Source organism: Peromyscus californicus, unplaced genomic scaffold (genome assembly GCF_007827085.1).
Source record: "Peromyscus californicus insignis strain IS unplaced genomic scaffold, ASM782708v3 Scaffold_4__1_contigs__length_199733344, whole genome shotgun sequence".
In the NCBI taxonomy this organism is placed as follows: Eukaryota; Metazoa; Chordata; class Mammalia; order Rodentia; family Cricetidae; genus Peromyscus; species Peromyscus californicus.
In genome coordinates, this window is record NW_026294562.1 from 191,792,947 (window position 1) to 191,819,218 (window position 26,272).

The 26,272-nt window shown below is 38.9% G+C and overlaps 1 protein-coding gene across 15 annotated transcripts in view; it reads left to right on the plus strand.

Annotated features, from left to right (window-relative positions):
- Nucleotides 1–20,360, plus strand: part of LOC128125424 (zinc finger protein 420-like) — a 337,518-nt gene extending 317,158 nt beyond the window's left edge. For 9 of the 15 annotated variants that reach the window (XM_052762820.1, XM_052762822.1, XM_052762823.1 and 6 more), the window contains 4 exons: nucleotides 3,907–3,986; nucleotides 13,365–13,450; nucleotides 16,286–16,412; nucleotides 17,300–20,360. In XM_052762820.1, the coding sequence (XP_052618780.1) occupies nucleotides 3,907–3,986; nucleotides 13,365–13,450; nucleotides 16,286–16,412; nucleotides 17,300–19,296 (2,290 nt within the window). In that variant the 3' untranslated portion in view covers nucleotides 19,297–20,360. The remainder of the gene's footprint in view (nucleotides 1–3,906; nucleotides 3,987–13,364; nucleotides 13,451–16,285; nucleotides 16,413–17,299) is intronic. The other 6 variants (XM_052762829.1, XM_052762842.1, XM_052762837.1 and 3 more) reach the window with 1 other exon arrangement.
- Nucleotides 20,361–26,272: the final 5,912 nt, after the last annotated feature.

Sequence of the window (26,272 nt, forward strand, 5' to 3'; positions counted from 1 at the left end):
TCTCGGATTTAGTTTGCCAGTATTTTTTTTTTTAAAGATTTACTTATTTATTATGTATACAGCATGTATGACCAGAAGAGGGCACCAGACCTTATTACAGATGGTTGTGAGCCACCATGTGGTTGCTGGGAATTGAACTCAGGACCTCTGGAAGAGCAGTCAGTGCTCTTAACCTCTGAGCCATTTCTCCAGCCCCCTGGTTTGCCAGTATTTTATTGAGTATTTTTGTATCAGTGTTCATGAGGGAGATTGATCTCTAATTCTCTTTCTTAGTTGCATCTTTGTATGGTTGCGTGTCAGGGTAACTGTAGTCTTGTAAAAAGAGTTTGACAGTGTTCCTTCTGTTTCTATTTTGTGGGACAATTTGAGGAGTATTGGTATTATCTCCTCTTTGAAATTCTGGTAGAATTTTGCACTAAAACCATCTGGCCCTGGACCTTTTGTGGTTGGGAGACTTTTAATGACTGTTTCTATTTCCTTAGGGGTTATGGGTCTGTTTAAATTGTTTATCTGGTCTTGATTTAACTTTAGTATGTGGTCCCTATCCAGCAAGTTTTCTATTTCTTTTAGATTTTCCAATTATGTGGGGTGAAGTATGACTTAATGATTCTAGGATTTCTTCATTGTCTGTTGTTATGTCCCCCTTCTCGCTTCTGATTTCATTAATTTGGATATTCTCCTCTCCCTTTTGGTTACTTCGGATACCAGTTTGTCTATGTTGTTGATTTTCTCAAAGAACCAGCTCTGTGTTTCATTGATTATTTTTTGTTTTGTTTTTGTTTTTTCAAGACTGGGTTTCTCTGTGTAGCTTTGCACATTTCCTGGAATTCACTCTGTAGCCTAAGCTGGCCTTGAAGTCACAGAGATTCACCTGCCTCTGCTTTCCAAGTGCTGGGATTAAAGGCATGCGCCACCATCGCCCAGCTCATTGATTCTTTGTATTGTTCTCTTTGTTATTGATTTCATTTCTCAGTTTATTTCCTGTCATCTACTGCTGGGTGATACTGTTACTTTCTGTTCTAGAGCTTCCAGGTTCGCTATTAAGTCACTAGTGTGAGATGTCTCCAAATTCTTTATGTAGGCACTTAATGCTATGAACTTTTATCTTTGCACTGCTTTCATAGAGGCCCATAAGATTTGAGTATGTTGTGCCTTTATTTTCATTGAATTGTAGAAATGTCTTCATTTCTTAATTTTTTCCTTGACCCAGTAGTGATTAAGTTCAGGGTTGTTCAGTGTCTATGCATTTTTTGGCTTTTTGTAATTTGTGTTGTTGAATTCTAACTTTAAACCATGGTGATCCAATAAAATACAGGGGTTATTCCAGTTTTTTTTGTATGTATTGAGATTTGCTTTGTGACTGAGTATGTGGTCAGTTTTAGAGAAGGTTCCATGAGGTACTGAGAAAAAGGTATATCCTTTGTGTGGGTAGAATGTTCTATAGATGTCTGTTAGTCCATTTGGGTCATAACATTTGTTAGTTCTCTTATTTCTCTGTTAAGTTTCTGTGTAGCAGACCTGTCCATTGGTGAAAGTAGGGTATTGATGTCTCCCACTACTAGTGTATGGTGTTTGATGTGTGATTTAAGCTTTAGAATGTTTCTTTAGAAATGTGGGTGCCCTTGTATTTGGGGCATAAATGTTCATAATTGAGATTTCATCTTGATGGATTTTTCCTGTGATGAATATAAAATGCCCTTCTCCATCTCTTTTGATTAATTTTAGTTTGAAGTCTATTTTGTTAGATATTAGGATAGATACACCAGCTTGTTTCTTAGGTTCATATGGTTGGAAAAATCTTTTCCCAACCCTTTACTCTGAGGTAATGCCTGTCTTTAAAGTTAAGGTGTGTTTATTGTATGTAGCAGAAGGATGGATCCTGTTTTCATACCCATTTTGTTAGCTTGTGTCTTTTTATACACAAATTGAGTCCATTGATACTAAGAGATATTGATGGCCAGTGGTTGTTAATTCCTTTATTTTTTGTTTTTGTTGTTGTTGTTGGTTGTGTGTATTTGTTTCCCTTCTTTGTGTTTTGCTGATGTGAGAATATCTATTGCTTGTGTTTTCATGGATGCATAAAACTTCCTTGGGTTGTTTGGAGTTGGAGTTTTTCTTCTAGTACTTTCTGTAGGACTGGATTTGTGCTTAGGTATTGTTTAAATATGGTTTTGTCATGGAATATCTTGTTTTCTCTGTCTATGGTGACTGAAAATTTTGCTGGGTATAGTAGTCTGTGCTGGCATCTGTGGTCTCTTAATGTCTGTATAACGTCTGTCCAGAACCTTCTGGCTTTCAGTCTCCATTGAGAAATCGGGTGTAATTCTGACAGTACTGCCTTTATATATTAGTTGGCCCTTTTCCTTTGCCATTTTTTAATATTCTTTCATTATTTTGTATGTTTAGTGTTTTGATTATTATGTGGCGAGAGGACTTTTTTGGTCCAGACTATTTGTTATTATGTAAGTTTCATGTACCTTCATAGGTATGTCCTGCTTTAGGTTGTGAAAGTTTTCTGATATGATTTTATAGAATATATTTTCTGAGCCTTTGAGCTGGAATTCTCCTTTTTCTTCCATTGCTGTGATTCTTAGGTTTGGTCTTTTCATGGTGTCCCAGATTTCCTGGGTGTTTTTTGTTAAGAATTTGTTGGATTTAACATTTTCTTTAACTGACAAATCTATTTCCTCTTTCGTGTCTTCAACACCTGGGAGTCTCTCATCCACTTCTTGTATTTTATTGGTTATGCTTGCATCTGTAGTTCCTGTTCTTTTACCCTAATTTTCCAGTTCCAGTATTCCTTCAGTTTGTGATTTCTTTATTGCCACTCTTTCAATTTTCAAGTCTTGAACTGTTTCTTTCACCTGTTTGTTTGTTTTGTTTTGTTGTATTTCTGTAAGGGATTTGTTGATTCCTTCCATTTTTTTGTCTTTTCCTTCATTTCTTTAAGGGAAGTTTTCATTTCCTCTCTAAAGGACTCTATGATATTCTTAAAGTTATTCTTAAGGTCGTTTTCTTCTGCTTCATCTGCATTGGGATGTTCAGGTCTTGCTATTGTAGGACCATTAGGTTCTGGTGGTGCCATATTGCTCTTTATGTTGTTGAATGTATTCTTACTCTGCTGTTTACTCATCTGGATTGGGATAATTATAGGTACAGGTGTTGATTCTTGTGATGATGTCTTTGTTGGATGGGCCTTTTGTTCCTTTATTATCTGTTTCCTTTGTTGTCTTTTCCCTGAATGGCCAAGGGTTCTAATGATTGGCTGGTTGTCAGGTTGAGTAGTGTTGTCTGAGCTGAGGTTCATGGGGGTTTGGGTGCCTAGATCCGGTGTATTGTCCAGTTTTTCTGGCTGTTGTAGGCTTTACATGTGCCTATTGGTTCTGTTCTTCTTCTTCTTTTTTTTTTCAAAATCTATTTATTTATTTATAGCCGAATGCCATTTATTGAAGAAGGGAGGAGGTCCTTTTTGTTTTTTTAAGATTTATTTATTATGTATACAGAAGAGGGCTCCAGATCTCATTACAGATGGTTGTGAGCCACCATGTGGTTGCAGGGAATTGAACTCAGAACCTCTGGAAGAGCAGTCAGTGCTTTTAACCTCTGAGCCATCTCTCCAGCCCAGGAGGAGGTCTTAAATACAGGCTTATGGCACAATGGGAGAACCCTGGAGGGCAGAAGTTGGCTACCAATGTTTTACAATCTTGCATCTAAGCTGTTAATGCCCAATATGCATGATACACATACAAGGAACTTCCCTTAAGTATTCAGGAGGGTGGAACCTGGCAGGGAATTTGCATAGGGAGGATATCAAGGTTAAGGTCAGCAAGTAAGGCAACAGTTATCCAAAACGGGGGCAAGGGACCTACAGGCCCCCCGTTTACTAAAAATGAGCTTCTGACTTAGGTTGCGTGGGATGTCAGCCGGTCACCTTACCCGTCAAGGAGACACCTGCCCAGGCCACACTGGTGCTCTGTCTTTGGTTGGTGAGTGCCCCCCAGGCATTACCCATCTCTGAATACTCATTATCATACAGGCTCAATGATGTGTGAGCTGCAGAGTTAAGTGCTGCCAAAGTTCTCAAAGTGGCACTGGGCTTGCAATCTGTGTGTTCAACACAGAAAAGACCAATAGAAGTCCTATCCCACCCATAGCCAGTAGGCTAAAGGCAACTGAGCCATTCCCTTCCTTAACGAGGCTTACTGCAAATTGGAGTCCTTGTAAGATGGTATCCCAAAAGCAAATGGAACTTGAGTTTATAAATTTATGATTTTCAAAGCCAATCCAAATGTATATAACTATTGAATTAAATTTATCATGTCCAATAGAATGAAAGATTAACTAACTGTGGTAGCTACTTTTGCTGCCAGGGTCTCCACTGTGCTAGTTGTAGTAAGCAATTATGAAATGGTAATCCCAGAAACAGTAGCAGCAGTGTCCACCACTGCTATAACAGCAACAACAGCAGCAGTAATGTCAAATTCTCTTCTGGAGCGTGTGGGCATCCACTGGCATGGATACAACTCCAGTAACACGAACCACCAAAGCCCATTTTTCTTGATCCTAGCACGACTTAAGTTGGCAGCTCTGCAAAAGAACAACTTAGAACCATAAAGGAAAAACAGGCAGCTCATAAGGAGCATAACTAATTGGCTTATAATGGCTACATTCAGGCTCATAAATTTTAAGGTATCTTAAAAAGGGGAGCTAAAAGAATTTCAGGAGGCCAGTAAATGTTGCACAGAGCCACTCCTGAAAAGTGGGTACTACACCAGCTTGAAGAGGATTGTGAAAATGAGAAGGCTTAGTTGGCATGCTACTGTTAACAAATGGAGGTCAGTGACCTTCAGGGTTATCCTTAATCTCCAAGGTGTCTGGATGACACATTCTCAAACATACTTGAAAAAGCAGTTACCATACATTACCTTCTAGAGAATCCAACCTCATGGCTACAGTTCCTAGGCTTACATTAATGCTCGCCAAAGCTGGCCATATTGGGCTCTCAATCCCCATTGGCATCAGAAGGGGAGAGTTTTTCCACGAAGGCCCAATAGGTCTCTCCCATGTTGAGCTTCAGCAGTAGCCACAGGGCGCACACAGCACTCAGGAATCCAAAGAGGAACCTCATTGTCCTGAGGAAAGACATAAACAGAACCCCGGGCCCACACCAGCACCAGATCGGGTCTCCTCCAAGTGCCAGTGGAAAGATCCTTCCATCGATCCAGAGGGTGATTTGCAACAGGAGCCCTCCATTGCTTATCTGCAGTAGATACTCCAGCAAAATCCACTGATAAAAATTTAAAATAAATAAAACAAGGGAAAGAAAGGAATGTGGAGAGGAATGATGAGTACTTAGTTCCCCTTTTTCTACTTTAGTAAAATATGTTTGGTTTTTTTTAATAGTTCAAATTTTTCTTTTATTTTTTATCTTTTAATTAATTAATTAATTAATTAATTTTTCTATTATCAGCTTGATACAGTATAAATTCTTATCTTAATAGTGAAATGTTTCATTGAGGCTTGCTCAGTAATTGAGTAAAACCAAAACTTATTATAAGCCACAGTCATCCTAGGGTCCCACATGCTATATATATAGCCTCCATGGTTCTGCAGGTTGCAGTCTGATTGGCTCTGTTCTTCTAATTGGTTTGTGTTTTGCCTGTGCCTATGGAGTCTGTTCTTCCATCTGGTCTAAGTTTGCCTGTGCCTGTTCTTCCAGCTGGTGTGGGTGGTGCTTGTTCCTATAGGGTCTGTTGATGTTGGTGGAGAAGGTTGTTCACAGGGAGGTTGCTGGGTTAGGTGGGATTGGGCAGCAGAGTGGGTCTGTTCTTCCAACCGGTGGAGCTTGTGCCTCTAGGAGCTGCTGATGTTTTGAGGGATGATTGGCCATGGGAGGATGATTGGGTCGGTAGGTTTGGGTGGCAGCATGGGTCTTGTAGAGTCCAATGAGTGGTGGTCAGTTGGTGGAGTGGCCTGTCCATAATATTCTTTCCTGCTGGCCAGCTGTAAACTAATTTTTATTATTATTACTATTCAGTTTTAATCAAATAGAAGCAATAAAAAATAGTATAAAACAAAAATTCTACCCCAAATAGACATTGATATCTCCTCTTAAATTCTATTTATATAATTTGTAATTATTATGTATTGATATTTAGTGATTTTATTGGTTTATTCACTCACCGTTACTCCTTGTTACCATCTGTCCTATCCCTGGGTATATATTGTTTTCTTCCCAGTTTTCCTCATATTTCATGTATGGTTTGGGCCAAGTATCCAGGCTGGAATGTGTCCATAAATCCAACTGGCATGTCATACGGCTAGAGAGTTTTTCACATGTCACCTCCCCATCCTCCAGCTCTTAAAATCTTTCACCTCTTCTTCTGCAATGTTCTCTGCAAATTAGATGTGAGAAGATGAAAATTCCATTATAGCCCATGCAATAAACATTTAATTGTTCTCAGTATTTGCTGAGTTATGAGTCTCTGAAATAACTGTTGTCCATTGAAAACAAAGTTTCTTAGACAAGGAGGAGGCAAGGAAACAAAACAACACCAAGGTATGGTATTTTCAGAACCAGTTAAAGGCAGATTGAATATTTGTACATGTAGCAGAATGTCAGTAGTGTATTCCCTCCTAGGACCTGTGACCTTCACCATCACTGGCTTTTGGCCAGGTTTCTAGTATCATCCATGTATTTCTTTCTGTGGAGTCAGCTTCAGATGAAACCAGAAGGCCTTCCATTACCCACAAAATAGTCTTGCCACTATGACACCATATATTCCTTGCCTGGCAGGTTGGTATTGTAGCACACTGGATCCAAATCTGGTTATGGCCATTGATGTCTGTCCCCTGTCCCAGCCTGCATAGCAGTTTTTGACGCAATAAATGCTACCACTGGGGAGTCTAAGATAGTTTTTAGACCCTGTGAGAGTTCTGCTGACTTCTCAGCTTCTTCTTGTTGGTATGTAAAAAAAAAAAAAAGTGATGTTGTATGTGTGTTATATAGCATATGAAGATGTATGGGCATGAGCATCTCACATTCTTCAGAGCTTTAATGAGAGCAGATATTATTCTTTGCCACATGCCTGTCATAGATCTCTTGACATGATCATATTTCTTCTCTCACTGAGTCTACAATTTGGTGTCTAGCATTGATTAATTTATGTGTTGAAACAGTGTTGCATTCTTGGCATTATATTATCTTGCATTCAATTTCCATGTAATTTTGAGACAATCTCTGTGTCTATGTTGATCCTAGAATCTGGTCTGTGGTTTTTCTTTGAATATGTTTGTTTGGATTCATCTGCTTCACGTGTGGAGGGAAAGCTAGCTTTGTATGATGACTTTTTACCATTCCTTTTCTTTATGTTTTTTTTTCCCCCACTAACAAGAGTTTTATTAAGATAAGGGCGAGAGACAGATGTGCGAAGGCCTATGGAAAGACACATGAGTAAAGTCTTCTTTATGTTTTATGTGATATTCTCCTTGTATAGTTGAAGTTTTCCTGTGTCCCACCCAGTTTGCAGTCGCTCAGACCCAAGTAAACACACAGAGGTTTATATTAATTAAAACTGCCTAGCCATTAGCTCAGTCCTCCCACTGACCAACTCTTACATTTAAACTCAGCCCATTTCTGGTAATCTATATGTTGCCACATGTTCCATAGCTTTCCTGTGTGCCATTGCTCCCTGGACGGCAGGCTGGCATCTCCTGAGTCAGCCTTCCAGCCTTCCTACAATTCTCCATGTTTGCTTATCCCACCTATACTTCCTGCCTGGCTACTGGCCAGTCAGCATTTTATTTATCAACCAATCAGAGCAACACACATTCACAGCATACAGAACATCCCACAGCATCCTTGTGATATTATTATAAGGTTTTTCTAAAGGAAAGGAGAATTCTGTTCTGAATCTGTCCAGTCCTCAGACACTGTTAAGGAAACTTCTTGCTTCAGTCTCAGCACTGTTTAATGCCTTTCTAGCTTTATACCTTAGCAGTTTGAAGTTTTCATTTGTTTCTAGGAGCTTGCTCTTTCCTCTTCAATTGTATTTTTTTGTGTATGACTTTCTGCAATACTCCATAAGGTAACTCTGATGTTATTGAGATACACTGCAATATGGTTTTTTTTTTTTTTAAACTCCAGTTCTGTTACTTGGGAATTCATTCTTTCAGTTTGAATTTGGTGAAACATGTTTCATCCATCCTTTTGTCAATTCACAGAAACAACTTTGTTTCCTTGACTCATTGTATTTTTGTCTAGTCTGTCTTTCATTAAATTCTATACAATATTTTAAATATCTTTCTGTATACCAGTTCAGATTGACTTATTCTTATGCTTGTAAGCCCTCAGCCACATTATAATGGACCAATATCTTTTACAAACACTTTCCAGTGCTCCCTAAACTTCTCAATGTATCTTTGTCACCCCTCTTCTGTGTCACTGCTTTTCATGAGTTGTCATTCACTCTGACACTCTACTGAAGTGTCCTCAGGTCTCCATGAATTCTGTCTCACTCTTCATTGGTTGAAATCTCTATAATAGTTATCACCATTGAAAATCCAACATGTCCATTTTTGCCATTGAACTGTACCAAGGCCACACTGTAGTAACAGAGCAAGGCTTTAATAAAATCTACATCCATAGGGGAAGGGAGGCAGGGTTTAAAAACAAACTCCATCCAAAGGAGCTTTTACATGCTCCAAGTTTGAGCTGAAAGGCAAGAGTAAAGCCTCATTTATGGCATAAATAAGCCATGAGACTTCAGGTTGGAGCCGAGAGACAGTGGGACATGTTGCAGAGGCTTAAGGAAGCTGTGCAGCTTAGCAGACCTTCCCTTGGTGGAAGAGGCAAGGAAACAAGGAGGTTGGTTCCAATAGAGGGAAAGGAGCAAGAATCTTAATAACTCGAGGTTTTTCCACATGGTAGGGCTCCAGAAGGTGTAGCAGTCTCCAGGAGACAGAGAGGATAATTACTGAGGAGGCGAGGAGAGAGGAATGACTAGATCAGGAGAAAGGAATAGTCATCTGATAAGGCACACTCTAGAATTTGGAACCAAATATGATGGGTAGTTGAAGCCAGCAGAAACAGATAATTTGTACACATCTTAAGAGAGTCAAATCAGCAGCTTGAGTCACTTTGAAAGGTTGAGACATTGCATGGTTGAAAGTAAGTATGGCAACTTCTACCAATGCTACTTGAAGACAAGAGAACTCTGGAAGGGAGTAGTATTTGGAGACTTTTTTTTTTAAAGATTTATTTATTTATTATGTATACAGGAGAGGGTGTCAGATCTCATTACAGATGGTTATGAGCCACCATGTGGTTGCTGGGAATGGAACTCAGGACCTCTGGAAGAGCAGTCAGTGCTCTTAACCTCTGAGCCATCTCTCCAGCCCGTTTGGAGACTTTTGTATGTTAGAAGTTGGGACAGGGAGTGTAGAGAAAGACAGGTGACCAAAGGTTAACTTCTTTGATTTGTGTAAAAGCAGTTAAGCTGCCACCAGTGGTACATTCTTGTATATGAATGTATGGAGGTGTAGTTTTAATACCATATTAAACAAACGTTGTCTTAAACCCTATCTGTAGGTTCCAATAGTCCAGCTCTCAGTCCCTATCCAGAGTTCCTCAGAGAAAAACCATTGAGAGATCTAAGGATAAGGCAAGGAATACATATATTATATTCTTAAGTGTTACTAAGAGTGCATGCTAATTTTCTGTGGTCAGTAAAAAACAGAAAATGGCAAAAACTAAGGGAGCACCGCTTTCATATGGTGGCTCTAGAGAAGCAGCTTCCTGCAAAAGCAGGTACAGTGAGTAAACATGGCAGCCTTCATAAGTAAAGCAGAAGCAAGCAGCACTTATCTGTTTCAGCAGTTTCACCAAAAGCTGGCTGCATAAAAAAGGGAATATTTCAGATTTAAGAATACATTTTCTGCCCTACAGTAATCTCAGAACCTAGGGTGTGGACCTAATAACTTTTTGTTCAAGGCTGAGAGACCTGGCATTTATTTCATAACTCTGGCAGGCTGTTGAGCCTTTTCCCATGCTAAATCCCTTCAAGACTGTGTTAGATAATTAGCTAGTTAATTATCTGTTATTCACATAAAATCCAGGATTGAAGATAAACAGTAATCTGAGCATAGATCTTGCATCAAAAGCAGGTGTTTAAGTTGTAAATAAAGCATTAATTGCTATTTCAGTCAGAGCCAGGAAGGTGTGGACATGCTGATAATGGCAGAGCTGGCTGAGGAAGCTTAGGGCAAGTTAAGTCTCTATTGATCTCTTGAAGAATTAAGATATAACACAGTCAGACACCTGCAACCCTAATTCACCATGAATCTTTTGAAGGACTTAATGTAACAAGGCTAGACATCTGCAATTCCACTCATGATTAAAATCCGTGAAAGTTCCTCCTGTGCTCTCTCCCCAAGGACATTCTGTCTGGCCAAACTGCCCTGTCAGTAAGGCTATTGATAGAGAATAGGCTTCAAAGTTTGTCATTGTAATGTGGAACTAAAGACTGGACTTTGAGAGCTTGTTTTATTTACCAGAACAACAGTGTGGGGAGAAGTCATCCTTCTATTAGTACACAGGAATAACAGTTCCCAGAAAATGAGGAATACACTGCCAAGGATTGTGGGGCAAGTCACAAACTGTTTTAAAGTGGAACCATGGGAATGACAGAAGAGAATCACAGATAGACTCAGCCAGTTATTTATAGGCAGTATTTCCCATGAGCCCTGCCTGTGGACTTAATCTCCATTAGATATGAATTTCTCTTGTGGGTAACCTTATAAATATAAGCTGTCATTACTGCATATCTTTGCAGACTCAGTCACCTAAGCTGGTAAGCTTAATCCAGTTTGAAAACCCAGAAATAAATTCTGCACTCTGGCCATCAGAGCAGTCATAGCAAGCAGCATTAGTGCTGGTGTCTTGCTGCTAACAGTGGCAGAGAATGCAAAAACAAAACCAATAAACGCAGAACACAGGACCCTCACACACTGAAAGATCAGTCAGAAATAAAACATGCCACCATTATACATTCAACTTTCCTGACCAATTTCCATCTCAGCTCCCATGTATATAAGGAAACATACAGATACACCATAAAACAGAATCAAAACTTTCCAAACAAGCAGAATCAGGCAGGCTGGCTATATCTCGCCTTTTCCCCTGGATGGATGTGAAAGGGTTTTGTAATTAGACGAGAGGGGAATAATGTTTGGTTCATGGAGGGGTTTTAGGTGTCCCATATGCTGGAATCCAACTTAGAAATCAGTAAAGAGGTATGTCAGGTTGTGTGGTTTGGAGAAGGAGGAGGATGTCCAGTGAGCCTGGGGTCAAGCAGATGAAAGGAAACAAAAGAAATACAGGTTCCCACCTTAGCTAGCAGGTTCCTTCCCAACAAGAGCATAGGGCAGGTTGTTACCACTAGCAAGGAGTCGGTAAGGGGAATACCCCTAAAAATACAGCTGGTAAGGCTGTTCCTCTATTCCAAAAATAGAAAAGGAGAGGTATGTCCCCAAAACTCCATGAGTGCTGAAGGAAGGAGATAGATTGCCCTGATACTGTGATGACTACCCAAGGTTCCCCCTTGGTGATAGCACTGGTTGGGCTAGTGACCCCAGAACCCCTCAGTCATTTATGGCCAGACTTAAGAGATCAGCTGGAAGGTAATCTAGGATTGGTGTCCTCATACCATGAAGACAGTCATCGGCACAATGTCCCTCTTGATGGCATTATGGGAATGGCCATAATGTTTTATGAGGGATTGAACAGTCTCAGGTCCAGTGACCCTCCTGACCACATCTGAAATAGGGACTTTGAGGTTCTTGGGCTTTGGGTGCTTTGGTAGTTGCTATAGGTGACTGAAAGCCCTTAAGTCAGCATCAGGTATTTTTGTTTTCATGCTTTTTCTTTTCTCCCAAGATGCACCTTGAGGCCCGTTGCTAAGACTTCTACCTGTAGAGTCAGGGGTCTTTTGCCAAGGTTCTTTGACCTTACGTTTGGTTCTAATATCTGGGAAACTTTGGGTGGAAGTAGGTAGTTCCATCAGGGGTCTCACAGTCCAGATTGGTATATTGTAATAGGGCCTTTGTAAGGGGGTCTAGGAATTGAGATTGGTTTCCATGTTTATCCTGTTGAACTCCTACTTTTGTTTTTTTTTTTTTGTTTTTGTTTGTTTGTTTGTTTGTTTGTTTTTGTTTTAAAAGCAGCTTTGTGGAGACTGGCTAGGAGTCAAGGTATAAACTGATCCTTAGCAAGGATGTATCCTGGGGTATTATAATTCCATTCAGGGTTCTGGTCAAGGAATGTCTTAGCTCTGATTGGGTGGTGATATTAGTTTGGAGTCTTTTGCCTGCATGTGCCCTGTCCTGGTTCAGATTTAGCTTGTAATCCTTGGGGTTGGTGAGAAACAAAAAAAGCCCAGGACCATATGGTTTCAGTGCAAAATTCTACCAGAATTTCAAAGAGCTAATACCAATACTCTTCAAATTCTTACACACAATAGAAACAGAAGGAATATTACCAAACTCTTATTATGAGGCTACAGTTATTCAGATACCCAAACCACACCAAGAAAGATAACTACATACCAACCAATCTCCTTCATGAACATTGATGCAACAATACTCAATAATATACTGGCAAATCAAGTCTAAAATCACATCAAAGAAATTATCCACCATGACCAAGTAGGCTTCATCTCATGTAAGGATGGTTCAACATATGAAAATCTGTCAATGTAATAGACCATATAAACAAACTGAAAGTAAAAAACCACATGATCATCTCATTAGATGCTGAAAAAGCCTTTGGCAAAATCCAACACCCCTTCATGATAAAGGTCTTGGACAGATTACAGATACAAGGAACATACCTAAACATAATGAAGATAATATACATAATATACCCAACAGCCAATGTCAAACTAAATGGTGAGAAACTCAAAGCATTTCCACTATAATCAGGAACAAAACAAGGCTGTCCAATTCTCCCCATATTTATTTAATATAGTACTTGAAGTTCTAGCTGGAGCAATAAGACAACAAAAGGACATCAGGGGGATACAGATTGGAAAGGAAGAAGTCAAAATTTTGCTATTTGTGTACAATATAATAGTCTACATAAATGACCCCCAAAATTTTAGGAGATGATGTTTTTGGGTGCAGTGATTAGGTTCATAGTCATTTTCTTTCTCCACTCTAAATATATCCTGTGCTCTCCTGTCTATAGGAACATTAAAAGATTTCTGGTATCATTTTAATTTTGAGATCTTTTTTGGTTTTGCATTGTTCAGAAGAGAGTTGTATTAATTTTAGCTTTGTATTTTTGATACCTTGATATGAAATTTCAGCAAGAATTCTAGTTTTTGGTCCAGAGATAGAAACTCAGAGAAGAGCAACAAGAAGAATGAATACTTCTTCGGTAAATGCTTCCCAGGTCAGTGTCATGTTTTGCATTTTTTGAAAGTTGTTCTTGTTATTTAAACCAATTAAGACTTTAATTCTTTATTTCTAGTAATGTTATCTAAAGTGTTTGTTTTTTATGATTTATCTTCCCTTTCTTCTCTGGTTATCAATAGTAAGTCTGTAGATCTTGAATATACATAGCACAGCCCTTTCTCCTTATATTTTCATTTCATGTTTTACTTTGAGGACATAAATTTTAATAGACTGAAGACTTGCCACTGTGAAAGAGAATATATTGATGCCCCTATCTATATAGGATGGACTGTGTCCTTTTATATTAATGAGGAAGGAAATTCTCATGTGCTAGGTCAGGTTTCCAGAACTATACTCATGAATGTGGACATCCAAATGCATGGATTTGATGACATCACTAAGCAATTTATGGAAAAGTAGAATTAGAAGAGTTTCACTGTCTTTATCCCAATAGTAAATATGTCAGAACCCTGGAGAGTATTGATGATGGAAGTAATAAGTGGCTTACTTCTTTCATAAAATTGATGAGTCTGTGATCACATGCAAAATGCAGTGTACTAGTTTCTCTCTTTGACATGTATCACACAATGCTGATGAGTGTGTTGCCACGTGAAATCTATTCATCTGTGAAGTCCTGATAATATTCTTAATGCTCAGTTGTAAGTTGTCAATGGACCAACGATGATTTTCTCTTTTCCTTTTCTTAATTTTCAGAAAGGTATAAGCACCAGAGTGTCCATCTTTGTATTTTATCACATGGCATATATTACTAAGAATTTTCTGGAGAGAATTGAATTGGTGCTGTGCATAAGCCATCAATTTTAAAACATAAATAAATGTCCCATTTTTCTCTTCCTTGTTTTTGGAAGTATAAGCCTGCCTATACACTGATTTTCCTCACCCTGAGGCTATGTATTACATAGGGTGAGATTCTGAAGTATTGGGGCAATGGGACAGTTTCTATTTCTCTTTTTACAATAATATTTAAGTATATGTGTGTTCTTCATATTTTTATACACACAGCATGATGCATTATGCACCTGCATCCCTGATTTTGGGACTAAAGCCTTGGCACTGGAATCAGACAATGGAATAAGCTGCCATGTGTGTAGAGAAAATTAAATTATATTTCTCTGCAGGAATAGCAAATGCCTTTACCTCTGAGCCATTTCTCTAACCCCAGGGTTGACATTCCTTGAATATTTGTAAGACAGATGATTTAGAACCTTGCATCGTCTAGTTTTTGAGAAATGAAGGCAGAAGTATCAATGACACTTAACTATGTAACCTAAAATCCTGTTAGATGCCTGAGCTCAAATATTGAAGAAAAGAGTTGAAATAAAAAGATTTGAGTTTTCAATTGAGCCAATCTCTTGAGTAGTGTTCAAAATTAATGAAGAAGTAGTGGGATTCTTACAAAGCTTAATACATTTGTTTCAATCAGAGAACACATTTCTATTTGTTCTGGAAGCATTGTCCCACATTCCATTTTTCTAAACACATTTCTAACTATTTTGTAGTGAAACACCATATAGAATTCATGATATTGTTATCATCCTTACTGTTGTCAAGCTTTAGGAAAATTTATATAATATTAATTCTATTTCTGATTTTTCTGTTTACTTAGTGGTTGTGAAAATATTGTCATAAAATAACTGTGCAAGGTATTTGAGTCTATGTGTTGTTTGGATCATTGGATGTATATCCTGATGTTATACTCCTTTCTGTTTAAAGAAAACACTCTATTTTAATTCATACATGGATTCTGCATTCCATATTCTATATCTTGGTTTTAGAAAGGTTCCAGCATTGCACCTAGATTTCAGGATCTCAGTTGAACATATTAGAATATACTATGGTATGGCCCAGCTACAGATAGGATTGATTCAGTGTCCGTAGTTGAGTGGAGTTGTGGAATTTGAAATCACAGTTCAGTTTTGCTCATCATAAGTTAGCTATCTGAGACTGACCCAGGGATCCTATTTAATTCTAACATACTTCATAAAGGTAAATTTCTGCATTTAGACCTCACATGTGTTATATTCCCTGACAATTTGCTTATTGTGATACTATTAGTGTCATCCTCTTTTCATAGAGTTAGAAAATACCATACAGACTATGACCATTTTACATACATTTAAGTATAATTAAATTTCAGTTTTATTTTACGTATGTGGGTAAAATTGCCTGAATGTATTAGTGTATGCTATGTGTGCCTCCTGTCTGTTTAGTTCAGAAGTGAACATGGAATTCCATGGAATTGGTGCTATAATCTGTTGCGTAGTGCCACAAGGGTGCTGGGAACCAAACTACATTTTAAAGGCCTATAAAAGTCATTACAGATTCCAAACAACAGAGACCATTTTCAAATGTAGTGATTGTGGCAAGTTCTTTATCTGCTACTCAGCTCTTAGTAATCATCAGCAAATTCATGAATGATAGAGACTTTAAGAATGGAAACCATGTAATAATTGTTTTATTACATTGTCTATGGAAGAGAAGCAATGATGAACATCTAACTCATTTCTGCAACCATGCTAGAAAACTTTGTCTTTGAACAACTGCTATGTCTCATCTACGTCACAGAAGTGTCTAATTTTTTTTTTCTTGAGACAGGGTTTCTGTGTGTAGTTTTGGTGCCTGTCCTGGATCTTGCTCTGTAGACCAGGCTGGCTTTGAACTCACACAGATTCGCCTGGCTCTGCCTTCCAAGTGTTGGAATTAAAGGCATGCACTACCACCATCCAGTGGAAGTATCTAATTCTTTAGGCTCTTTTACCTAGGAACACATTTTTACAGCAGCACATGGTATATAGGTATTTTTCTATTGCAGAGTCTGTTAACATTCAGGGATGTGGCTGTGGATCTCTCGCAGGAGGAATGGGAATGTCTAGATTGTGCACAGAGGGCATTGTACATGGATGTAATGTTGGAGAATTACAACAATCTAGTCTTTGTAGGTAAGAATGCTCTTCTAGAATTCCTGATTCAATCTTTTTTATTTGTATCCATGTTTATATTTAATTTCTCTGAACTGTCTAGATACAGAAATAAGGAAAAGTTCTGGTTGTCACCACAGCTTTTTCATGGTACCTCCTTTATATTTTTCTGTGTTCTACACAAGCATAAACAATGATATATTCTATGTAATGTCTCCATCCTTCCTGCCTAGTGTTTAAAGAACACTTAAGTTCAATGAAAATTGAATATTCAGAGCATGGAAATATGTTGCAGTATACAGAATAATTGGAATATTTTGATTATACTATTGGATTCAACTATTCAGTTATTTTTTATTTTTACAGTTCAAGAGGTTTTAAGTGAAACTGGAACATGGGTTTTTGTTTGTTTCATTTGTTTATTCAGATTTTGTGACGTGTTCTCTATGTTTAGCCCCAAGAAAGCATGATTTTAACGCTAGCAGTAGGGATGTAGAAGCAAAAGGAAATGTTGTGTTCCATCCCTACCTGGGTTACATAATGTGTTCTTAGCTGACTAAAGCTATCCAGTATGGCTATGTCTCAAAAAAAATACAGGAAAATAGATAAACACTGTTCATGTGATCTTTCAGGAACTCCTAATCATTGCTTGATCACTTATTTGTTCTGTGTTCTGTAAGGCATACAGTTTAAAGAAGAAGGAGAAAGTCCTTTTGGTTTGACATAGGTCACACTGGAAGTTCTTTGAAGCATCCATTTAATGATGTGAGATAGAATAGACCTCTGGTGAGAGCTCTATCACTGAGAATTGCTAGTTTATATGTCATACAAACCTTAAGGCAAATCAGTTATTAAATCTCTTACTCATGCATTAATCCCTGTTTTCCATCATTGTGGCAATTTTTCAGGTGAAAATCAAAGAGTCCACATAGGAAACAAAGAACAAAAAAATACAGAGCTTGATAAATCTTTTGACTCTCAACATAAACTCACACTGGAAGAAATCAAGAGTGGAAAGAAACCACATCAAAGCCGGAAATGTGGAAACTGCTTCAAGACAGACTCAAGCCTTAGTAGACATCAGAGAGCTCATACTAGACAGAAACGCTATAAATGTGCAAAATGTAGTAAATCCTTTACACATTTGTCACAACTCAAAGTACATTGCAAGTTCAATTGTGGAGAAAAATCCTACAAATGTACAGACTGTCCTAAGTGCTTTTACCTGACATCAGAATTTAAAAGACATTGCAGAATACATTCTGGAGAGAATATTTACAATTATAGTGAATGTGACAAATCCTTTATGAGCACATCATCTCTTAGAATGCATCAGAAAATTTGTCCTGGAGAGAAACCTTATGGATGTGGTGAATGTGATAAATCCTTTATCCAGAAATTGAATCTTGGATCTCATCAGAGAAACCATACAGGAGAGAAACCTTACAAATGCAGTGAATGTAATAAATCCTTTACTAATAGAGGTAGTCTTAATACTCATCTGAGAATGCATACAGGAGAGAAGCCTTACAAATGTGTTGAATGTGACAAATCATTTACCACTTCCTCATATCTTAGAGCTCATCAGAGAATTCATACAGGGGAGAAACCTTACAAATGCAGTGAATGTGACAAATCCTTCATCAGTTCCTCAGATCTTAGAAAACATCAGATAATTCATACAGGAGAGACACCTTACAAATGCAGTGAATGTGTCAAATCCTTTACCCAAAAACGCACCCTTAGAACTCATCAGAGAATTCATACAATGGGGAAACCTTACAAATGCAGTGAATGTGACAAATCCTTCATCAGTTCCTCAGATCTTAGAAAACATCAGAGAATTCATACAGGAGAAAAACCTTACAAATGTGGTGAATGTGTCAAATCCTTTGTCACTTGCTCTGAGCTTAGAAGACATCAGAGAATTCATACAGGAGAGAAACCATATAAATGTGCTGAATGTTACCTATCTTTTACCACTGCCTCACAAATCAGACGTCATCAGAGAATTCATACAGGAGAGAAACCATATAAATGTGCTGAATGTTACCTATCTTTTACCACTGCCTCACAAATCAGAAGTCATCAGAGAATTCATACAGGAGAGACACCTTATAAATGCAGTGAATGTGGTAAATCCTTTACCCATAAAAGCACTCTTAGAACTCATCAAAGACTTCATACAGGGGAGAAACCTTACAAATGTGGTGAATGTGTCAAATGCTTTGTCAGTTGCTCTGAGCTTAGAATTCATCAGAGAATTCACACAGGAGAGAAACCTTACAAATGTATTGGATGTGATAAATCTTTTATCAGTTGCTCTGAGCTTAGAAGACATCAGAGAATTCATACAGGAGAGAAACCATATAAATGTGGTGAATGTAACAAATCTTTTACCACCGGCTCACAATTCAAAATTCATCAGAGACTCCATACAGGAGACAAACCTTACAAATGCACTGAGTGTGATAAACCTTTTTCTCATAGAAGCAGTCTTATTACTCATCAGAGAATACATACAGGAGAGAAACCTTACAAATGTAGTGAATGTGACAAATCCTTTACCACTGCCACACATCTTAGAACTCACCAGAGAATTCATACTGGAGAGAAACCTTACAGATGTGGTGAATGTGTCAAGTCCTTTGTCAGTTGCTCTGCGCTTAGAACACATTGGAGAAAACATACAGGAGAGAAACCATTTAAATGTAGTGAATGTGACAAATCCTATATTTCTAGTTCTGCTCTTAGAAAACATCAGAGAATTCATACAAGAGAGAATGTGACAAATCCTTTATTGATGGAGGCAACCTTAGAACTCATCAGAAATTTCACACAGGAGAGGAACCATAAAAATGTAGGGAATGTGACAAGTTCTTTACCACTGCCTCACATCTCATAGTTCACTATAGAATTCATGCAGGTGAGAAACCTTACAAAAGCAGTGAAGATTACAAATCATTTATCCTAAAGGGCCATTATGGAATTTATCAGAAAATTCATACAGGAAAGAACCCTTACAAATCTAGTGAATGTGACAAATCCTTTAGCAAGAAAGGCCATCTTAGAGCTCAGTAGAGAATCCATACAGGAGAGAAACCTTACCAATATAGTGAAAATGACAGGTCTTTTATCAGTTGCTCAGATCATAGAAAACATCAGAGAATCCATACAGGAAAGAAACTCCACATATGTATTGGATGTGAAAAACCCTTTATCAGTGCCTACATCTACTTGAGGACAATAGAGTATTCATACACTAGAGAAACCTTACCAATATATTAAATGCTAGAAATCTTTGTCAAAAAATCAGACTGAGAACACACCAAAGTATTTGTACAGGAGAGAAAATTTACCATGTACTATGTGAGGAAAAGCCTTTGCTGTCTCTCAGGTCTAATTGTCAATATAAGAAAGTTATCAAAGCTTTTCAGTAACATTCAAATCTTAGACTACATCTGGAAATTATAATGAGGGGAATTCTGAACATGTTACAATGTAGGAAATTTTCATTAGAACTTTTTATACTTATGCAACCTTAAGTTCTTCATAATGAAGATAAAAAATTGAAACCTGGAGAATGTGCTATTGTATAGCATTTTTTTTGAAGACTTAAGGCATGTGTCTTGTACGGGAAGTAAGTCAGAAAATGTACACCTCAAAACATCTTCAAGAAATTCTTGAAACTGATGGGATTCAGTATGCTTTAATAAAATGAAGAAACCCAGAACCTACGGCTTGAAGAGCACTTGACAAAAATATTCCACAAAGATAGGATACTCTTTAACTAGTAGATATACCTACAAATGTGCAGTGTGCTCCTGATATTCTGTATGTATATGTTGTTTCCCATGCTGGTGTAGAATTTCATGATAACAACTGTCTTTGAGTCCTTTGTGCTCCACTAAGCAACTACTTCCTGCTGCTCCTTGTACCAACCCTAATAAAGCTTGTTGGTTCAACATGGTTGACTTGGTTCTCTTTTCAGTTCCCTGTTGGGTTATGCAGTTGCATATATGTGTTGCATCTCCCCAGAAAATGCATCTCCTTACATATGTGCTTAGGCAATTGTTCCTCCAAACTTTCTGTACAACAGAAAATAGATAACAGAATGCATTTGAGTCCCTAAAGTAGGTAAGATTGTTTTTGCTTACTGCTCCTGGTTGGCTGCCTTAATAACACTTGGTTAAGGATGGCATACTATTTGTGTTCTGACAAATAACACTTGCCTGGAGATCAAATGGTGGAGCTAGCCACTGGTTTTCCATAAGAGCCTGTCATTGTAGGTTCATGCCTTTAATCCCAGCACTTGAAAGTATCTTTTCTTTAATCCCAGCACTATGGAAGTAGAGACAGGGATCAGGAATAGAAGACAGGTGGAGATTGGATACCCTCCTCCCCCAATTCAGTCAGAGGATTCGGAGGGTTAAGTAGTGACTGTGGCAGCTTTGCGTCTCTTTTCAGCTTTTGCCCTAATATACGTCTCTGGGTTTTTATTCATAAGACTTTATTAGTTTACTAGGCTATACTGTGGAGCCTAAGAGAAAAGACCATTGTCTTCCTTGATAAGCAATGCATAAAAACAAATGAAATACAGCCACAAACCGGGTTAGTGAGAAAAATCACCCAAACTGGGCTTTTTCCTTAAGTAGCTCTGAACTTCTACATGATTCAACCAAACTCCAATCACCCTCAAAAATAAGGCTACCCATGGTATACTATTATACACCATTGTTGTGATCTCCTGTCTTGGTATTCCTTAAAATTCCATTCTCATTCCCCAAGGAATACATTGAATTTCAGTTCTTTTTGTTAAATCATTTAAAAATGCTAATATTATAGACATCCCTGAAAAGTCTCATGAAGCATAACTCATTAAGAAAGTTTTACAAGGGACTCATTTTCTGTTTAATGTCATGGGCCAGTCAATCTGTACAAATCATGAAACTATGAAGCTTTTAAGAGAAAACCTATGAATTAGACACAATGTCCATGCTTATGTTAGCTTAGAAATCCACACAAAAATTTTCTGGAAGATTATTATTATAATGTACTGAGAAATATTTAGTCCAACTCCAAAGCATTTTACTCATACTAAAAATAGGAAGACTCAGCTTTTGGACCGTAGACAAGGCAGGATGTTTCAGTGTACAAAAACCATGCCTGTAGGTAAATTTTCCAACTCTGTTGTTTTGGTCCCGGATTTCTGCATCAAAATGTAAGTAACTGTGTTGCAACTCTGGAGGAAAGGTATCCTGACTATTTGAGGAGTCAGGCAACACCTTGAGCTACTAGGACAGCTCTGACAGCTGGAGCTGCAATGAGACAGCTCAGCCCTGAAGGATGAGGTATCTGCATACCTCCAGCTGCTAGGACAGCTCAGTCCTGGAAGGGAAGGTACCCTGACTGCTCAGGATAATCAGGCCTGGAGCTGCTAGGACAGCTCAGCAGGAAACGGTATCCTGACTGGGAGTCAGGATATACCTGGTGTTGTGGTGGATGGTCTCCCCACAGGATATAGCAATCCTGGTCCTCCTGGAGAGCCACTACAGCTAAGCTTTGCTCAGCTCCCACTTAAGGGGGCTTCCTAGCAGAGCTCCACCTCTTCCCCGGCCTAAGATGTTATTTCTTTTGGTTCACTCTGCAAAAGGGGAGAACCCTGCAGAAATGTAGCAATCTACTCTGGTTCCAGTGAAAAGTGTTACTCTTTCAGCTGCCACTTGCTCAGCCCCCTGAAGTATGTCTCAGCAAGGTCCTTCTCTTCAGCTCCCCCTTTCTCAGCCCCCTGAGGGACATCTCAGCCTAGTTCTTCTGTTTAGCTTCCCTTTGCTGAATCCCCTGAGGGATGCCTCAGCAAGGTTCTTCTCTGCACTGTTGAATGAAGATCTTCACACCCAAAACTCTTGAGAAAGATGTATTTATGAAGGAGAAGTCCAGGAGAGAAGCTGCCTCTACCAGGGTAAACAGAACAGCCCACAACTAGCCAGGCAGGGTGGTTTATATAGGATGTCTTGGGGGCAGAGTCAACGAGGGATTGGTTAAGTTTTTTTTCTGCTCAGGTATTGGTCACTTTTGTGGGTTAGGGGCAGAGATGGTCCTAATTTATGAGCCAAACTGTTTCTTTCACTGGCCTTTCTTAGATTTTTTTACTCTAATTGTAAGGTCAGGGCATATCTCTTTCACTGGCTATGATTCTAGGGACCAAGAGTGTTTCTTTGGCACTAGTTTCAGAGTCAGGGCATGTTTCCTTGGTTCTAGGTTTGAAGATAAAGTGTTTCTATCTCTGCTTCTGGGCTCCAGGGTCAGGGTGGGTTTCTTTAGCTAGCCCCTTTCTCCTAAAATTTTCACAGATTTTAATATAAGAAGAAAGTCTTACTCAACATGAGAAAGTATTGCTTGGGAACATTTTGCTGTTCAGTATTGGAGTTTGTGGACACATGAGCTCATGGTTAGTACAATCTTGGTTAAACTTGGGCTGTTGGTTTCAAATGGTCATAGACAGTTTGTATCAAAGCTGCTGCAATGGGTGTTGAACCTGAGAAAGGAGACAGTGGAAAGTTAGACTTCTGTACTGGCCCTTAGCAATATGAACAGTGCAATCAGGTGGATCGACTTTGGGGATTTCAGTTCAGGTGGTCAATGGATCGAGGCCCCTCTGATGACCTTGAGATCATTACTCTAATTCAGCACAGATTTTATGGTGGTGTGGCAAATTTGCAAGATTGTATGCAATGAAAAGACAGGTCACCTTTTACCCATCACAATATTTTCTTCATTTTTGACCATTTATGCACTCCATTCTTATATATCATGGCAGGAAGCATGTGACAAAGCTGTATACATCGGGTTCCGAGTATGGTGAGAGCTTGATCTATGTGGAAAGAGCATGGACAGAATGGGGTAGATGGGACTGGAGAGATTGCTGAGAGGTTAAGAGCACTGGCTGTTCTTCCAAAGGTCCTGAGTTCAATTCCCAGCAACCACATGGTGGCTCACAACCATCTTTCATGATATCTGGTGCCATCTTCTGGCCTGCAGTGATACATGCAGACAAAACTCTGTATACACAATAAATAAATAAATCTTAAAAAAAAAAAAAAAAGGAATGGGATAGATGAATATTAGTGGGGCAGGGACAATTACGTTATCCGAGGAGTGATGGCAATTGAAACAGGCTTGGTTGGTTTGGAAAATTCAGCAGCGTTTGTGGAAGTACTTGATGAAAACCAGAGTACAGGAGCCTGAGTGCAATCCCCAGAGGGATTACTGGGGGCTACATTTTTAGGAACCCTACAAGACTCAGACAGGAGAAGTCATGAGTCAACTGTGCCTTGGTGGGGACAGAAGCTCACTAGTGCTGGAGGGCTGGCAAATGTGCAGGTTGGACTGGAACAGGAGTGCAGTCTGTCCCTGCTTCTGTGGATGAGAACACTCCCTCTGGAAATTATGTTGTGGGTACCCAACCATGTCAGTAAAATGTAATTCGTATGTCCTGGGACTTACTGGGATTATTTTATTTTTGATTATGTATGCCTGAATATTTACAGGAGAATAATCTGTAAAAGGATTTCCATGGTTCTCATGGTATTATTGCAATTACATAGCACTTGAATTTAAACTCATCAATGCTTTCTACCTCCCCTGTTGTATCACTAGCATATTTGAAGAGGTGCCCTTATTCCGTGGAGATTAGGCATTCACTGAGAGTTTATTAGAGACTACTACCACGAGGAACCAGTGCATACTTGATTGAATCTGAAAAGTATAATTTATTAAGTCCTATAATAACCTTTAAAAATATTACTGTGTACTGAGTAAATCTTATTCCACATTAATTTTCCATCTGGAGCATATGTGGTCTAGAATGTAAATACCAAATTCAGAAATGTGTCTTCATTTTCTATATTCTTAATATGACACCTTAGATTCTGGAAAAGCTTAGTATGTATGCTGCAAGAGAATATCAAGGCAAACTATATTTACAGCTAGAACACGTACTATAGATTAGGACAGAATTGGAAAGCATTTTTAAAATAATTCTGGTCACTCAATTATATAATGAAATTTGACTCTTAATTATCTGTTCTCTCCTTGGTACAACAAAATCACTTTTCCCATAGATGAATGGCTAAATTGCCCTCATTTCCTTTTTAAGGGCCACTATCATCTTCATAAAGTTATTTTATTTTTAAGGTTGTTTCCTGTTTTGGGGTTTTCAGGTCTTGCTGTTGTAGGACCACTAGGTTCTGGTGGTGCCTTGTTGCTCTTTTTGTTGCTATATATATGTTTACACTGCCATTTACCCATCTGAGTTTGGGATAATTATCAGAACAGGTGTTGATTCTTGTGATGTCTTTGTTGGATGGGTCTTTTGTTCCTTTAATGTCTATATTCTTTATCATCTCTTGGCCTGAATGACCAAGAGTTCTGGTGAGTGGCTGGTTGTCCAGTCATGTACGGTTGTCTCAGCTGAGGTTTGTGGGGTTTGGGGTACCTAGATACAATGTATTATCTAATTCTTCTGGCTGTTGTGAGCTTTACTTATGCCTATGGGGTCTGTTCTTTCAACTGGTTTGTGTTATGCCTGTGCCTGTGGTGTCTGTCTTCCAACTGGTGTAGGTTTTACCTGTCCCTGTTCTTCCAACTGGTGCAGGTATTGGTTTGTGCCTATAGGATCTTCTGATGTCATTGGAAAGGGCATTTCATGGGGAGGCAGCTCTTCTGATTGGTACACGTGGTACTTGTGTCTCTAGGGGCTCTTCTTCCAAATGGTGGAGGTGGTGATTGCTACTCTAGGGACTTTTCTTCCAGTTGGTGGTAGTGGTGCTTGTGCCTCTAGGGGTTGCTGATTTTGTGGGGGATGCGTGCCAGGGCAAGAATGGGTTCTGGTCATCTGTGCAGCAGAGTGGGTGTTCTGGTTAGAGGTCCAATGGATGGTGGTGGATGTGTAGCGGCCTGCTCACAGAACTCTTACCTCCTGGCTGGCTGCTGTGGCTGAGATGGGAGCGGGAGGGCATGAGATGTGCCCTGGGGCTTAGGGTTTAGGGATTTTGGCAGTTTACCTGGGAGACCAGTCACTCACATCCTCTTCTAATTTGTGCAGATCGTGCTTGTGCCTCTAGGGATTGCAGATGTTGTGGGGGATGGTTAGCCAGGGGGAGGAGGATGGCTTCTGTAGGTTTGGGCATCGCAGTAAGGAAGTCTTGTAGTTTCCAGGGTCCAGTCTGTGGTGGTGGTGCAGCAGCTTGCCTGCAGTGCTCTTACTCTCACAGTTTGCTGTGGATATGTCACCATTGTTGTTAAGTTGCTGATCTTAGGAACTGGGGCTTTTCCTGATTTTTTTTTCATCTTCTTCCCAGAAGATGTTCCCAGAATATTCTCTTAACATAATCTCACATTAAATTTATGTATTCTTGTTTCAAACAGTACTCTTTTCTATTTTGAATACCAAAAATTTTTGAAATGTCAGTTAATTCTTCTTTGCCAATTTCCATATTCTACCACTAACTTTTCCTAGAGAGTGGCATTTAGATTCTGTAAGTACTTATCCTAAAATGCTTGTTGGTTATTAATCACCTAAAGGTCAACTGAAGATCATTCACTATATGTACTTTTTCAAGTTCCACAGATATGGCTATAATCATTAAAATTTATTATGTAAAATACTGCCAGTAATTTTCCATATCAGTTTGCCTTGATTCCCCTGCAGGCTTTACAGCAGGCAGGGAAAAAATGATCCATGAAGAGACATGAATGTTATATTGTAACTGATGCTGCTCCAGGACTTCCAGAGTCTGGCCCACATCATTTTGCTTTCGTCATACTTAAGCACAGCACATGTTTTGAAAAAGATTTCAGATAACAATTAACAACTCAAC